General features: G+C 38.2%; 1 protein-coding gene across 1 annotated transcript in view; it reads right to left on the reverse strand.

Annotated features, from left to right (window-relative positions):
* LOC108365483 (uncharacterized) overlaps positions 1-12,531 on the reverse strand; it is a 186,330-nt gene extending 173,799 nt beyond the window's left edge. Inside the window, exons 1-2 of the mRNA XM_017619519.1 lie at positions 12,408-12,531; positions 4,603-5,230 (exon numbers count right to left, since the gene is read on the reverse strand). Coding sequence (XP_017475008.1) covers positions 4,603-5,080 — 478 coding nt within the window. The 5' untranslated portion in view covers positions 5,081-5,230; positions 12,408-12,531. The remainder of the gene's footprint in view (positions 1-4,602; positions 5,231-12,407) is intronic.
* Between the last annotated feature and the right edge of the window lie 2,484 nt (positions 12,532-15,015).

The following is a 15,015-nucleotide window of genomic DNA, read 5'->3' on the forward strand; positions in this document are numbered from 1 at the left end:
GTCGTGCCCCCCCAGCCTAGACTCAATCGCTGCTGCCACTTGTTGCCACCACGGTTGCCACTTGTTACAAAAATAACCAACCAAAATCTGAAGAAAAAACCAGCCAAATTGAAAAAAAAAACAAATTTGTTATCCACTTTTCTATTACAAAAAGCAAAACTTATTACAAACAAAATAAACAATGAACAATTTTATCGAGCTTGAGGCCGGGTTTTTTAATGAAAATTTTGTGGAAAAACAACATTAATTTATTCTTTGGTAGAAGTTATAGCTGCTATTTTGGAAATCAAAAATTATTGAAATACTTGTGCGTTCACTCACATATTTACTTTTTAAATGCGCATATAAAACATATTACATTAAAAATAGTAATTTAAAAAATTAATTAATTCATTTATGGTATTCAGTATGCGATAATACTTTTTGTAAAGAAAAAATTTGCTAATTTCTAATTAAAAAAAAAAACAACCAAACCAGAGAAAAAACTACCAAACAACCAAGTTAGAAAAATTGAAGAAAAACAACCAACACTGGCAACCGTGTTTGCCACTTTAAACATACATCTACCAACACCACTGACTTACTTTTGTAAGCTATTAAGCTACATAGATGCTTTGGCGGTAAGGTATTGGCTTTCAAATGCATAGGTGCATATCTATGTACTTACATATGTATCTATATAGATAAAAGCATATGTATATGAATATACATCACACCATGCTTTCCACACTACAAACCAAATACACTACATTTTTTCAATGCCGGCCGGTATATTCGATAATTATACACGTCAGAGGCGAAAAAAGTTACAAAAAAAAAGAGAGTTAAAAAAAGAAACGCTACAAAAAGTGCATAACTCCAAGTAAAATAAGCAAGCGAAACAAAATGAACTCGGCTGCCCAGTCAAGTCAGTCAACCAGCCAGCAGACAGACAGTCAGCGCAAACAAAGCTCATTTTTGTGGGCAAAACCGGCGGCATGGCGGTAGCGACGTGGAAGTAACGGGTGATTTTTTAAGAGCTTGATACCTTTTTTTTTTAAAAAAAACGCATAAAATTTGCAAAATCTCATCGGTTCTTTATTTGAAACGTTAGATTGGTCCATGACATTTACTTTTTGAAGATAATTTCATTTAAATGTTGACCGCGGCTGCGTCTTAGGTGGTCCATTCGGAAAGTCCAATTTTGGGCAACTTTTTCGAGCATTTCGGCCGGANAAACCAACGAACCAGCTAGCAGCAAAAAAATTGCAGCAAAATGCAACAAAAAAAAGCGCCGCAGACATGCAAGTAGACGGGTGAGTTGACTTTGAAGAATGCAGACGGTGGGGCAATTACCAAGCGCCAACGGTGCAGCACGCTTGGCAAATGTGTATTTTTGTATATATTTTTATAGAAAGAAGAAATAAGTAGAAAAACTGTGGAGACAGCTCATAAGGAACCGTAAAGATATGAAGAATGGCAGTAGGCGAAACGTCTGCGTCTTTGCCAAATGCAGCCGGTGGTCGAGGCTGTGTTGCCAGCCGACAAACGGCAAGCCATTTCGTTTGGCCGCCACCACGCTGTGTGTTTGTTGGAGTGACATGGCAGTGTGATGGCCAATTTTATGCACATCCAATACAGAAATAGATTTTCTAATATATTTTATAAGATTTTAAACAAATGGCAGCAAAGGCAAGTCAATGCGAACTGGGCGGCGTGACGTTCAACAGATTTGAGATTTGCTGGTTAGTAGTGCTGTGCCACATAAATTCCTCATAAAACTTCTACGACTACAAATTAATAATCTAAAAAGGCTTAACGCTACGATAAAATTAAGCTCGCAAATTTTTCCTACTGGAAACGTTCAAGTTCAATTACAAAAATAATTCTAAGGCAAACTTTTTGCTGTTAAAAATTCTTCCAACAATTTCAAGATGACCAATAGTCTGATTTTTGGGTTCAAATATTTTAGAAAAGGGAAAAATTCTTGACAGAGTCCTTGCAAAAACGCAGACTAAAGAACTAAGGCCCCTGAGGAGACCTAATGGATCCTCCACGAGCAGCTCCCAGGAATGTCTTAAATTGCTAGCCACGGGGCATTTTCCTGGTTTATTGCCTTCCTGACTACAACCCAAACCAACCACAAGCAGACCGATATAAAACGAGCCTACGCAAGGTTGAAAAATTTTCCAGAAACCTGTTCGAGGAGGCGTATACGGTGAACAATCTTCGCCTTCGCGCCTTTCAAGGCACACCTGAAGCAGATGAGATCTTCCCAGCTCATCCCCAAAAGGGAATAACCAATATTCTGCTCTTTTTAATTGTGCTATCCCCAGGGCCTTGGAATTCCTACCACTCAGTGGCAGGAAGTGACGGTCCGATATATACATAAGAAGAGGTGGAAATTAGCAGACCAACAAAACTTATACCGATCCATCAGTGCTTTCTATAAAAAAAAGAGTGTCTAACATAGTCTTCTTATAGAAAACCTTTTTCCTTCACGCTCTTCGGAGTCTCACAAGGAAAAAGAGTTCATAAAGTACTAAGAGGTGACCGTGAGCTCCTTTCTGGACATAGAGACTGCTTTTGCTAACATGGACCACTCTCAAATAGACTATTGCGCTCGGCTCCAAGGGGTTGACGTTACCACATGCCTCTGAATAGGAATCGCCCTTAAAACCAAAACTATTACATCCGCTCCAGCATGGCGAAGAATCATATTCTCACCGACCAAAGATTATGCTCCATCGTTTCGATGGATAGGGTTACCCGGATGTCATTTTCACTTTAGGTTTGAACGGACTATCTCTAACCTCCTACAGAATGCGCTTTCCATAAGAATACGAATAAAAACATAGTAGTTATTTCCTTTCTTGAAAAGGATAATGGTTAAATAGCTAAAACCATTCCTTCGAGGAGAATGCATACACTTCTCTAACTAAGTCAAATAGCTGGGAATTGTTCTTTAAGGATTTCTTGCCTAGATAATACTATTCCAAAGTCCAAGGACTCTATTTGAACCCAACGGGAGCTAATTGTGCAGAACTTACGCGTCAAATCCAAATAGGCAAGCTGGCTGTAAGAAACCATTTCAACGTCCTTTCCCAGGCTATACCGGCTTAGCACAAAGAATTACCTTTGTGAGTATAGCTTAACTTCACAAGTTACTTCAAGGTATTTTTCCCAATAGAACCAACTGGAACAGTGAAGGAGGTAAGGCATGCTGAGATTACATAGCATAATGATAGATGCAAGACTGACCAAATCCTCGGTGTAGGGGTCTTTGGTATACAACCAACAGAGCTTATTTTCACTAGCATGTGGCAAGTTAACTCAGGCTGAGGTGCTTATGAAGGCTTATGAAAGCTCGTGTACGACTGCCTAAGGATTTTAATACGTACTCATTTCCCACGGGAACTGGCATGACGCCCATCTGTCTAAGAATGAACCACAGGAGGCCACCAACTGCTACTTTTGTCTGAAAAACCATGCTTAAATCCGGAAGCCTCAATGTAGTGTGGATGGAGAGCTACTGGCAGAGCACGCCGCCCCAAGATTACCTTCCAGTTTCGAACCATCCATGAAAATGTGCACTGCTCACCCACCCCACCTAAACATTGCGGGAATGTAGGAAGATATGAGGCTACTGTGAGCCATATCGGCGAGGCAGTAATCTGTGTAATCAGGAATGAAATCGAAAGCCTTCAAAACTGCAGAGTGTCAATTAAAAATTTTTTCTATTGTTTTTTAAGATATTGAAAGGTTTTTAAAATTACTGATGCAGATATCTTAGCATTAAATTCTTCTGCCACCTAAGGATATTTACTGACAAAAATGGTTCCAATAAATAATTTAATAGTCAGTATGACCAGATAAATGATCGAAAAAAAATTAAGCACGAAGGTAGACCTAAAATTTTTACAGCTATTTTCAACGCAGTCCAGCTCACAAACGAGCCGGAATTTAGGCAGTGATCAAATTTTATGATTCGCTTGGGAAGCAGAAATCTCTTGCACTGAGACATCCCACGATATATTGATATACCTTCTTACAGACTATATATTCGCATTTGTTCATACATACAGTTGTGGCCGCATAATTAAGGACCGAATTTTTTTACAAATTTCGGCCATTCTCAAAATCAATCCTTCCTACTGAATCTGATCTGAATCCTTAGCTTTTTTTTTGGAAACGTTTTTTATGCCCATACAATTTTAATGCAAAAAAAAATTGCAAAAGCCATCACCAAAAAAAATGTTTAAATCAGCGCGATTTTCAACCCGCTCGAAACTTGCACCTCATTAGGCTAAAATTGTATGGATATAAAAATTCATATCCAAAAATGTGCTAAAGTTTCCGACTTGATTCAGAGAAATTGCGTTTTTTCTAGAAATTCTGATTACAAAGTTTTAAATTTTAATTACTATGTTTTTAAATTTGGCGAATTTTTATAACTTTTCTACAATGTTTGAAACTATGAGTTGCATGGTTTTCGTGGTAGTATAAACAATACTACATACAATACAAAAGAAAGTACAAATGATCAAAACTTGTAAAGAAATAGTATCCCTAATTATGTGGCCACTACTGTATATACTTATTTAGTTAGTTTATTCTACTCACCAATGCTGAGCGGTGTACCAATCTTGCCGGAGACATTTAGAAATTTAAAATCGAAATTTATCAAATTTTTACGACCAAAAAACGACATTGAACCACTGCCGTCACTGACACTATTTGCAGCAGCGGCACTATTTTTCGCTGATTTCTCTGTCGATGTCACAGGTGGGCCCAAAGTTGTGGCGAATGAATGCAATTTTTCCATTAACGTTGTTGTAGCATTGAGTGCACTGTAGGGTGGGCCGGCTGTGGTGGGACCAGGTGTACCAGCAGCGGCGGTTGTTTGTACCGGACCAGCGGTAACAGTGCACAACTTACTAATACTCAGTATGCATGTGATGAAAATGAAATTCGACGAGGTGAAACTGAAGCTGATCAGTTGTTGTACTTTACTTTGGTAATTGCAGCTGCTGCTAAAGAATTTGCTGATTTTCGGCGGTTCGCTAGCGTTAGAGGCTGCGCTGGAGGAAAGTGTTGCCATTGTATGTGTACGATGCAATTATAAAGTAAGTATTAGCTTATGTACTTAAAAATTTCTTCTTTTTTTAGAACTTTTTAAAAATTTTTTCTTTTGTGTATGCTTAAAACCGATTTAACTTTTCTTTTTATCTTTTGATGTGACACTAGTTGGCTGAGGAGGGGAAGAAGCAAAAAATTTTTTTTTTTGATTTTGTATTAATTATTATATTTTTTATAAATCTTTTTCAACACTGCACATTTTCTTGCTGTAAAAAACACTTAGCATCGCAAGCACTACACTTTTCGCATTTTTTAATGATTTCTAAATACTCGTATTTTATAGCTTATAGTTTCACTACTATTTTGAGTTTCAAGTGCTAGTTAACAGCAAGATTTGAATTACGTTTTTTATTTTATTTTTTTATTTTTTTTTTTTGTTAGTTATTTCGCTTTATTTGTTATAATTTTTACTTTTGTAATTAGTTGATAGCTTTTATATAATTCTATTTTAATGTATTCTGCGAACGATCCTAGATAATTTCTATAGCTTCTACATATATAGTAGTTTCTAACCTAAAACCAAATTTTTTTTGTAGTAGACTATTTGAAGCCATGGAGAAAAACCCAAGAGAATTCTAACTTCAGATTTGGACTAAGTGAACCACATTTGAAATTGAAATATTTTGGGCACATGCTTTCTGAACGTTGCCACCGCCTGCCCATATTTATTTTATCTTAATTTTTTTTTATGTAAAGTTTATAGAAAAAATTAAGCTCTCCAACGCTGTGTGACACTTCATGTATGGCCTTTGGGTCAAATGGATCCCACATATGAAAAGGTATCTGAACGCAGAACTTTTATTCTTTTGAAATTCGAGATACAAAAATGGGAGTTACAAAATCAAGTTGACCTTGACATGACCTTCACAGCCATTTTAAGAGTTAGATTTTATTCGAATTTTACAATTTTTGTATGGCTCTATTCTCTATCAGTGACAAATTCTTTTCACAGTTTAAAAAAAATTGTTTGTCACCGATACAGGACAATTTCAAATCAAAACAAGTAAAAAGGTAAAGAAGTACTTATAAGCTCGGGCGAAACCGAATTTTATATACCCCGCACAAGTCAAGTCTATAACAGTCTTATTTATTGTTAAGAGATTGTTGTAAGTATTTTAACTTGGAGTAAATGATCGTCCTCAGTTATTGAAATTTCGGAGTTTTCGTATATCCGAAGTTTACCGTTATACGAGAATCGAGTGTAGTTTTAGACCGTTTTTTAACGAATCACTTTACCGTACTAAGGTTATTAAATGCACCGAGTTTGGTAGAAATTGATAAATCGGTTACCGAGGTACACACTTGTGGTCATAAGTGGGCGGCACCACGCCCATTATCCAAAAATTTATAGTAATCTAATTTTCTGCTCAGTGGTTATAGCTATTTGAGTCCATTAGCTTCAATAGTTGCTGATTTATCGTCTTTCTGTAAATTACCGTTATATGGGAGGTAGGCGTGGCCCAATTTCAAAGATTTTCAGCAAATTTCCTATCTAGATCCTAAGCAAGGCTCGTACCGAGTTTGGGGAGGATTGGTGAAGCGGCTACTAAGATACAGAATTCCATCATAAGTGGGCGGGCTCACGCCCCTTTTACAAAAGTCTCATAATAATATTATTTCATACCAAAATTCTACTTCACATACTAATTTTCAACAATTTGGATCCAATATTTACTCAAATATCGTAGTTTTTGCATTTTTCTAAAATACCGTTATATGAGAAGGGGGCGTGGTTACAGTCCGATTTCGCCCGTTTTAAATAGCAAGCCACCTTGAATAAAGAAAAACCCACATACCACATTTTGTTGAGATATCTCCATTTTTGCTCGAGGCTTAATCGATTTCCTTTTTCATTGGCATCATTAATGTATACATTTGTCTATATCTATTCCGATACTGTTCGCATGTTACAAACAACCGTTATGTTAACAAAGGTATAATACCCTTGGGCCCAAGTGCGCTCTGGTATGGTTAGGTTAGGTTAGGTTGGAGTGGCAGCCCCGCGCCGAGCGCGGAGCACACGTGGCCTGGAAAAGCCCGTTGTGATACCATTGGCCGAAGCCATTTATTTCTTTCCCTTCCTTAGTAATTGAACCACCGAGTGCGTTTTATATAGCACAAAAAGTCGAGGACGTTCGCCGAGTTCAAATCGGCTAAACAATCTAGAAAGTACTTGTTGAAGAATCGGTTGCGCGTGTTGGCCAGGGCGGGACAATGGCAGAGATAATGTTCAACGGTCTCCACCTCTTCCTCGTCTCTGAAACTGCGACAAAAATCGTTGGTGGGGTATCCTAGCCTTTTTCCGTGTGTGCCCATCAGGCAGTGTCCGGTGATAACCCCGACTACTAATCTGAGAGAGGAGCGGTCCAGCAGGGTAAGAGCTATGGATCGCTTTACATCAATTTTTGGTCAAATTTGCCTGGTAGTATGGCAGGTGGTTTCCACAGCCCACCTGAAATTTACCTCCTCGACGAGTTCCGTCATTAGTCTGTGTTTGCAAGAGGTTAGAGGTATGCCCGCGTTCTGAGCAGAATTGACTTCAGATATTTCCGTCCCTCTCCTTGCCAGCTCGTCGGCTAGGCAGTTGCCAGGTATATCCCTATGTCCGGGGACCCATACAACAGTCAAGGAGCATTTTAATGCCAGCAGGTTTGAGAATCTTCCTGCATTCTATGGCTACTTTGGACGTTGTTGCGTTAGAATTGAGAGATTTGATAGCAGCCTGGCTGTCAGAATAGATAGCAATAGGCCGTCCTGGAGGGGCGGAGGCTGTAACCCACCGTGCCGCCTCCATTATGGCGTTTAATTCTGCTTGAAAAACACTACAATGGCCCGGTAAGCGAAAACTGATGTTTAGCGCGAGTTCGTCAGAGTAGATCCCGCTACCCACTCTTTTTTTAAGTTTGGAACCATCTGTATATATGGCCGTAGACCCTGGATTCAGGTCTGTGGCCCCTTCCCATTCGTTCCTCTCTGGGCTCCTTGTGGAGAATTTGTTGTCTAAGCAGAGTAGAGGAGTGGTATAATCTATCTGTCGTAGATTATCCGGTAGAGTTTTAAGCCATAGTGACACTTTGAGTTTCAGAAGCATGATCTGAATCACGGTCCTTTCTCTAGCTAAGTAATTAGTAGCAAATCAATAAGTATGGCGTTGTTGTGCGATCAGAATATTTTTCATGCGTAGAAATGCACCTAGATGCTCTCGGAAGATTTCGGTATGAAAAAGAAAAACTGGAAAAAATCGCTCTCGTTTTTCACTGGTTCGGGCTACAAATGAGGAGTTAAATTTTTTTTTGAATCTCTATTCAAGTATTCAGGGCAGTTAAATATGCCAAAAAAATAAGATCATTTTATTGAGACAACTATGACTATGACAAGGCGATACAATGATTCTCGGATGGAATTTCTGAAAATACACATGATTAAGAAAACGAACACGTTGATGGCGTTATTGTACTTATCTCATTTAATTTCCTACCAAAGATCAATAAAATAATGGCGGAGTGCTGGGTGACTTCTCGCAGAGGGCAAACCAGAATCTAGATTTGGAGATGAAACCTATTATTACTGAAGTGGCCGTGTTGAATATACAGCGATAGTCAGAAATTTAGCACCAAAATTCAAAATAATATTGTTTGCAACTTATGTTTATTTATTTATATTTAATAGTTTTCATTTATATAAAATACTATTTATTCCATAACAGAAACAACATTTCAAAGCTTGCACAAATTTTACAAAAATAAATCAAACTTTAAAAAATGTTCACCAAAATTTCAAACTTTTTATTGAGAATTTTTAGAAAATTTTGGAGTGTAAGTTGCAAGTTCAAGTCGTGAGCTCCTCATCAAGCTGGACAGTATGGATTTTCCTTGACTAACTGGCGTTTTCTAAGGGCACTGTGCAAAATAAACGGTAGAGCATCTTCTCTGTAACTGTCCAGCACTCTGTAGGAGGATTCTTCGAAAGCGATTGAGCCTCTGTCAACGTGCCTACCTAAGTGATAGATCCGTGGAATCTACTTGCACACAATCGTCAGAGTCATATAGGAGTTTTTTAAGCGTAAAGATGTTGCTGTTGATGTGCCTTCCTTGACATTCAGGGGGCATTCAATAATGTATTACCTGAGGCGATAATAAGAGCCCGGACTACGCTTGGAGTCGAGAAACATTTATTTAAGCTCATCTCCAGTATGCTGCACGACAGAACTGTCACAACGGAATGGGGCAATGCCTATGACCAGCCAAAAAGTGAGCCAAGGCACTCCGCAGGCAGGCATCCTTTCACCTCTTCTCTGGATAGTCGTTATAGGCGACATCCTGTAGGACTGGAAAGGAGAGGATGCCAGGTTATCGCCTACGCGGATTATTTGGCACTCATAAGCGGAGGAAAGTTCCGGTCCTCTCTGTATGATCTTAAAGAAGGTTATCAAAACTTAGTCACAGTTGGTCTGCTAACTGCGGACTTGCTATAAATCCTGGAAAGATGGAGCTCGTACTATTCAACAGGAGGTACAAATGCTTCCCTCATACCCACCTTCCATCAATAGGGGGGTTTTCACTTGTTCTCTCTGACAGGGTCAAGTTCTTGGGCGTGAGCCTGAACGGAAAGCTATCATGGTAAAAAGGGCATCGGTGATTTCTTACTACTGTAAAAATGCCATGGGGAAGAGATGGAGTCTCTATCCAAAAGTGATTTACTGTCTATATGAAACCATAATCAAGCCAATCATGTTATATGGGGTCATTTTCTGGTGGAATTCACTGTAAAAGACTACTCCTATTAGGAAGCTAGAGCGCGTGCAAATGCGGCCCTCGTTGGAATCAGCGGAGCGCTCCGGACTTCTCCTACTCTAGCGCTAAATGCTATGCTCAGTGTCGCACCTATAGACATTGCGGGAAAAGCAACGGTAATTCGCTCAGCCATTAGGCCCAAAGACTGTGAGTTTATTTCAACCCAGCGTACAGGCACTGGATAACAGATCCCTCTCCACGCAGGTCCCACCAAGGGGTGAATGGGAGGATGGCTATATCTGGAGTAGGTGTCCAATAAACATCTTCACGGACGGCTTGAAGCTGGACGTGAGAGTTGGAGGAGGTGTTTACTGCCAGAAACTCTCAATCGATTTTATGTTCAGTCTCTACGCGATCTTTCAGGCAGAGGCGGCTGCTATAAAATAGGCAGCTATGTACCAATGTTTTGCCGACAAACATGTGTATTATTCTGCACGTTGCCGAAGGTTTTGTAACCTGAAAATTTTATTGCCAAAAAATGTTATCCGTTCTTGTCTACGCGATTCTGGGTACGTTGGTAATGCAGATAAAATATTCAGCTATTCAGCTATGAAGAATTGTAGAAATTCTAGCATTGCATAATTCACGGGGCAATATTTTGTTACCAGCTTATGAGATGTTAACAAAATTTGCCGGTTACAGGAGTACACAGAATGAAGAAAGGCACTAAAAATATACACGAGCTTTATTTACCGGTTACAAAATTTGTATTACCAGCGCAGAATAGACCTGTAGGAGGAAAAATATCTACTCTGATAGCCAAGCGGCAATCAGGGCGCTGGGACTGCTAATGATACAATCGAAACTGGTCGGAGAATATCTGACCTCGCTCTCAACCGCCTCATAATACTTCCATTTGAGCTAATTTGAGCCCCAGGGCACCGTGATATCAATGGAAATTACAGGGCGGGTGAATTGGCTAGGCAGGGCCCCCTCCAGGCCATCCCTTCGGACAGGGAGGTCATAGGAGTTCCGTTGGCAATCTGCCGCCTGCTCCCGCACAGATGGGCTCATAGTCTGCTCAGCAAGCGTAGGGCAAAAACCCGTCATGCAAAGTTGCCAGGCCTTTATGGCCAGTGAGTAGAAAGCTCCTGCAGCTGACTAAGCTCCAGCTTTTGATTCTTACAGGTTTACTGACCGGACGTGGTCCTTTAAGAAATATACATAATTTCACCATGGGCTGTAACCAAATATTTCTAGGAGAGCGTCAAGAATACAAACGGAAACTTAAAAATCAGCTGACAATCAACTATTGGAAAGGTCGTGGAAACACAACAACAGTTATGAACAGTGGTGAATATTAATAACAAAAACAATACAACTTTAAAAACAACAACAAAGTAAACAAAAAGGAATCGATGTCAATGAAATGTGTGTTAGTGTGTGTAAATATCAGACAAATGGCAACAAAATTATTTAACCTAAGCAAAATGGCATAGCACATTCAACATTTGCATATTTGTTTGTAGATTTTATGAATAAGCAAATTGCAAATCATTTAATTTCTTCATAAAATTGCGAGAAAGAAGAATGAGAGAACTAAAGCAAAAAACAATGTCAATGAAAAATGTGCAAAAACCGTGTGTATGTCAGAGAGAGATATTGCCTCTGCGGCACCAGACAAACGAAAACAAGTTAACACAACAACGCTATTGGCAAGTTCAGCGAAATTTTTGGCTAACATTACGAACAGCAAAATGTGGCCAAAACAATTACTCAACAAAAAGAGAAGAGAGATGAATGAAAAAATCAGATAATTAAAAGTGTAGAAAGTAATAAAGTAAGAAAAACAAAAAAAAACCAAGCACGAAAAGAGACATCGAATGCAAGCGGCAGAATGAGAAAAAAAAAGTAGATTGGAAGCTAAGAGACTAAATAATAATAATAAGACTAAAAAATAAAATATCGAAAAAGACTGCTTGTTGTCTAGCCAATTTACAGAATAACGGCTTAATTGCGGCGAAAAACCGGCTTAAACTAATAGGAATACGCAAAACTGTGCGCACTAGTTGGTAAGTATGACAGTCAAATTTTTATTTTGCGGAATTTCAAGAGCAATTTTCTGCGAAACTATTAGAACAGCAAAGCTAGATAATCAAATATTGAACATTTAACATTTTATTAACATATTTGTAAAAAAAAATAATAATTTTTTAGCGCGCCGAGCGGCTTGTCACATGGCGAGCGCAACAACAACAACATCACAAACACTTTCCGTATAAAAGCGCGCACTCAATTTTTTGACGTTTCATTAGCGTGTAGGTATGTACATGTGCATGTACACTCAGCTTCGTTAACATGCGCCAATAAACATTTTGAAGGTTTCACGTTAACTTCTTCGAACACTTTTTAATGTGAAATCGCTTAATTTTTAATAATAACAACAACCTTAACACAATCAACTATTTTTAAATTAAGATTTCGCTTTGAAACAAAATAACTGTTACGAACTAATTTGGCACTCAACAACAGCAAACACAACACTTTTTTCTTTACCGATTTATTTTTTAACATTTGCACTTTTCTCTAATCACACTCGCTTCATGTAATAAAGTTTTCGTTATATATTTTTTCTTATACATATATGTATATATTCTTATTCTAATTTTAACACTCTTTCGCTTGCGCACCAAACGGTAAACGGTTCTTCTACCTAAAAACACGTTACGCACCCGAACCGAAGAAACCGTCGTCGAACACGCAATTACACGATCGACTTCGACACGAGGACGCACAACAAACGACTAAAAATTGCAATTTCTAAAGTCACACGCTGAACGTCAGACCACAAGCGAGCCCAGTGGCAAGAAAAAAAAAACAATAATGAAATAAAAATTAAAACAACAAACACATGAGGAACTCCAATAAGAAAAAGAACCTACTCGTATGTATATTATCACATGCGCTCTCTCCGAACTTTAAATGCTTCCCCACCTCCTATGGTTTCCCTCCTTACACATGACAGCCGGTTCCATTGGATCACACGTTTTGTATGCCAAGATCTATGCTCACCTGTTGGCAGTCGCAGGCATACCTACATACACAAACATACTTGCATACATACATATGTACGAATATGGAGAGCACTGAGCAGCAGAGATTGCGTGCTCTTTTGTACAACCAAAAGGTAGCCCAGTGCACGGACTTCGAAAAAATTTATTATTTACATACAAAAAATGGTAGAAGTTGGTAGATTTTTTTAAAAGCAAAAATGTGGTGTTATCGGTGCAGCTGGATTTTCGCCTCGGTCGTTCTGGATGTCAAAATGATGTATGTATTTGTGTAATTTTTAATGTAATTTTGCGTAGTTGGTGTCACTTTTATTTCTGTACTCCTGCTATAACATCGGGATAATTCTCGTTTTTTTATAAAAGAACAAAAAATGTATTTCACGCCAATAAAACATTCAACAAAAAACATAAATCACACTGGGCCCAAATCATGGCATCCGTGATCGAATGAAATAAAAAGACAGCTGCTTTCTCTCAAATACATTTTAAATCGAAAAAGCGAGCTCGCTATCAACTGCTGTAATCTCATTGAGATTATCTCAAAAAGATTTTCGATTCGAATTTAATTCCATCACGGATGCCGTAATTCGAGCCTGTATTAATTTAAAAAGGAACTCAAACAATCACATACCTCCACTTCAAGGTTTTTTGATTAAACTGAGACCATTCGCATGGCAGTCCTTCACAAAAAGCGTATTGCAAGCGAAAAGTATTTACATAAACCGCTAATAAATAGAGTTGCAATTTCACGTTTAAATTGGTTAGGGTCAGAGTTAACTTTTCATATTCATTTTAGGTGTGTTCGATGACAAAATATGCATACAGTGCGTTCTTTAAATCCCTTTTTTCTTTCCGGTAAATATCTGTAGATTTTTAGCCTTTGCTGGTAAAAATGGTAGAAAATAAAATACAGCTAAAAAGTCGGTAGATCTACCAATAAAGTGGCAAAGTCCGTGCACTGAGGTAGCCACTTCAAAAGTGTTCAAATAATAACAATTTTCTCTGCTAATAAATCAAATCGGGTGTACTGACATACATACATACCCGTGTTAGTATATCTTTGATAATCACTTAAAGCACGCGGAAACACAAATAAATAAAGAAACTACATTTAAAAAGTGCTTAGCTAAGTTTACAATATCGCTCTTTTGCTGGGGAAGTCGTTTTCACACTCTTTTTTCTCAAAGAGAACTTTAACAGCCTCGCTGTATTTGCTTAATATCGTTCAAAAAAAGAGTAAACCCCACTCCGTAATATCGTATTTTTTAAGCCACTGTTAAGCAGTAAAAAACTGCTGCAGTGCTTAGAATAATACAGCAAGCAAAAACTTTGCATTTCCTTTATCCAAATGAATAATATTTTATCGTACACTGAGAAAAATTTAACATGATTTTTTCAAACAAAACTGTAAAGAAATATTTTTCATTATTTCTGTTGCTTGAAAAGTTCTTAGCCTTTGCTGTAAATTTTCCTGCAGAAATAAAAAAAAGAAGTGAAACTTCTTAAGCGGCGGTTGTTTGGTTGGGAGTAAATTGGCAAATTTAGCGGAAATGTTGATTGGCAAGCAAAGCAAATAAATATTTTTTCTCGCTGTGTAAAGAAAGCTGTTGTACTCCACGCTGTCGGTGATAAAGCTCAAAGCTCTATTGTAAAAGTTCGAATTGGACGTAGCTGATATAGAGACACAGAGAATCACTGCAACTCATATTCTTAACTCGCCACACCCAAACTCACCACACCTCAACTAAGCTCACCACATTTGATCTCACCATACCTTTACTCACTAAAACTGAGCTCATCATAACCATTCTCACCACACCGCACCTAAACTCAGCATACCTTACCTCATTTTGGGAACAATTTCGGGATTTTAGAGAATCTCGGAACTAAATCAGTATTTTTAAGACCATCTCCGGGTTCTCGATTTGTTTTCGATATTATTCAATCGTTATAAATACCGATAAAGAATGTCGATGTTGTTATCGATATATTTATCGATACTGTTCTCGACATAATAATCAACATTTTTATCTTTATGATAATCGATATTTGTTATTGAAATATTTGTCAACATATCTATCGATACTGAAATC

Source organism: Rhagoletis zephyria, unplaced genomic scaffold, assembly GCF_001687245.7.
Source record: "Rhagoletis zephyria isolate East Lansing unplaced genomic scaffold, Rhagoletis_zephyria_1.1 Rzeph_scaffold_00037, whole genome shotgun sequence".
NCBI classification, from domain to species: Eukaryota; Metazoa; Arthropoda; class Insecta; order Diptera; family Tephritidae; genus Rhagoletis; species Rhagoletis zephyria.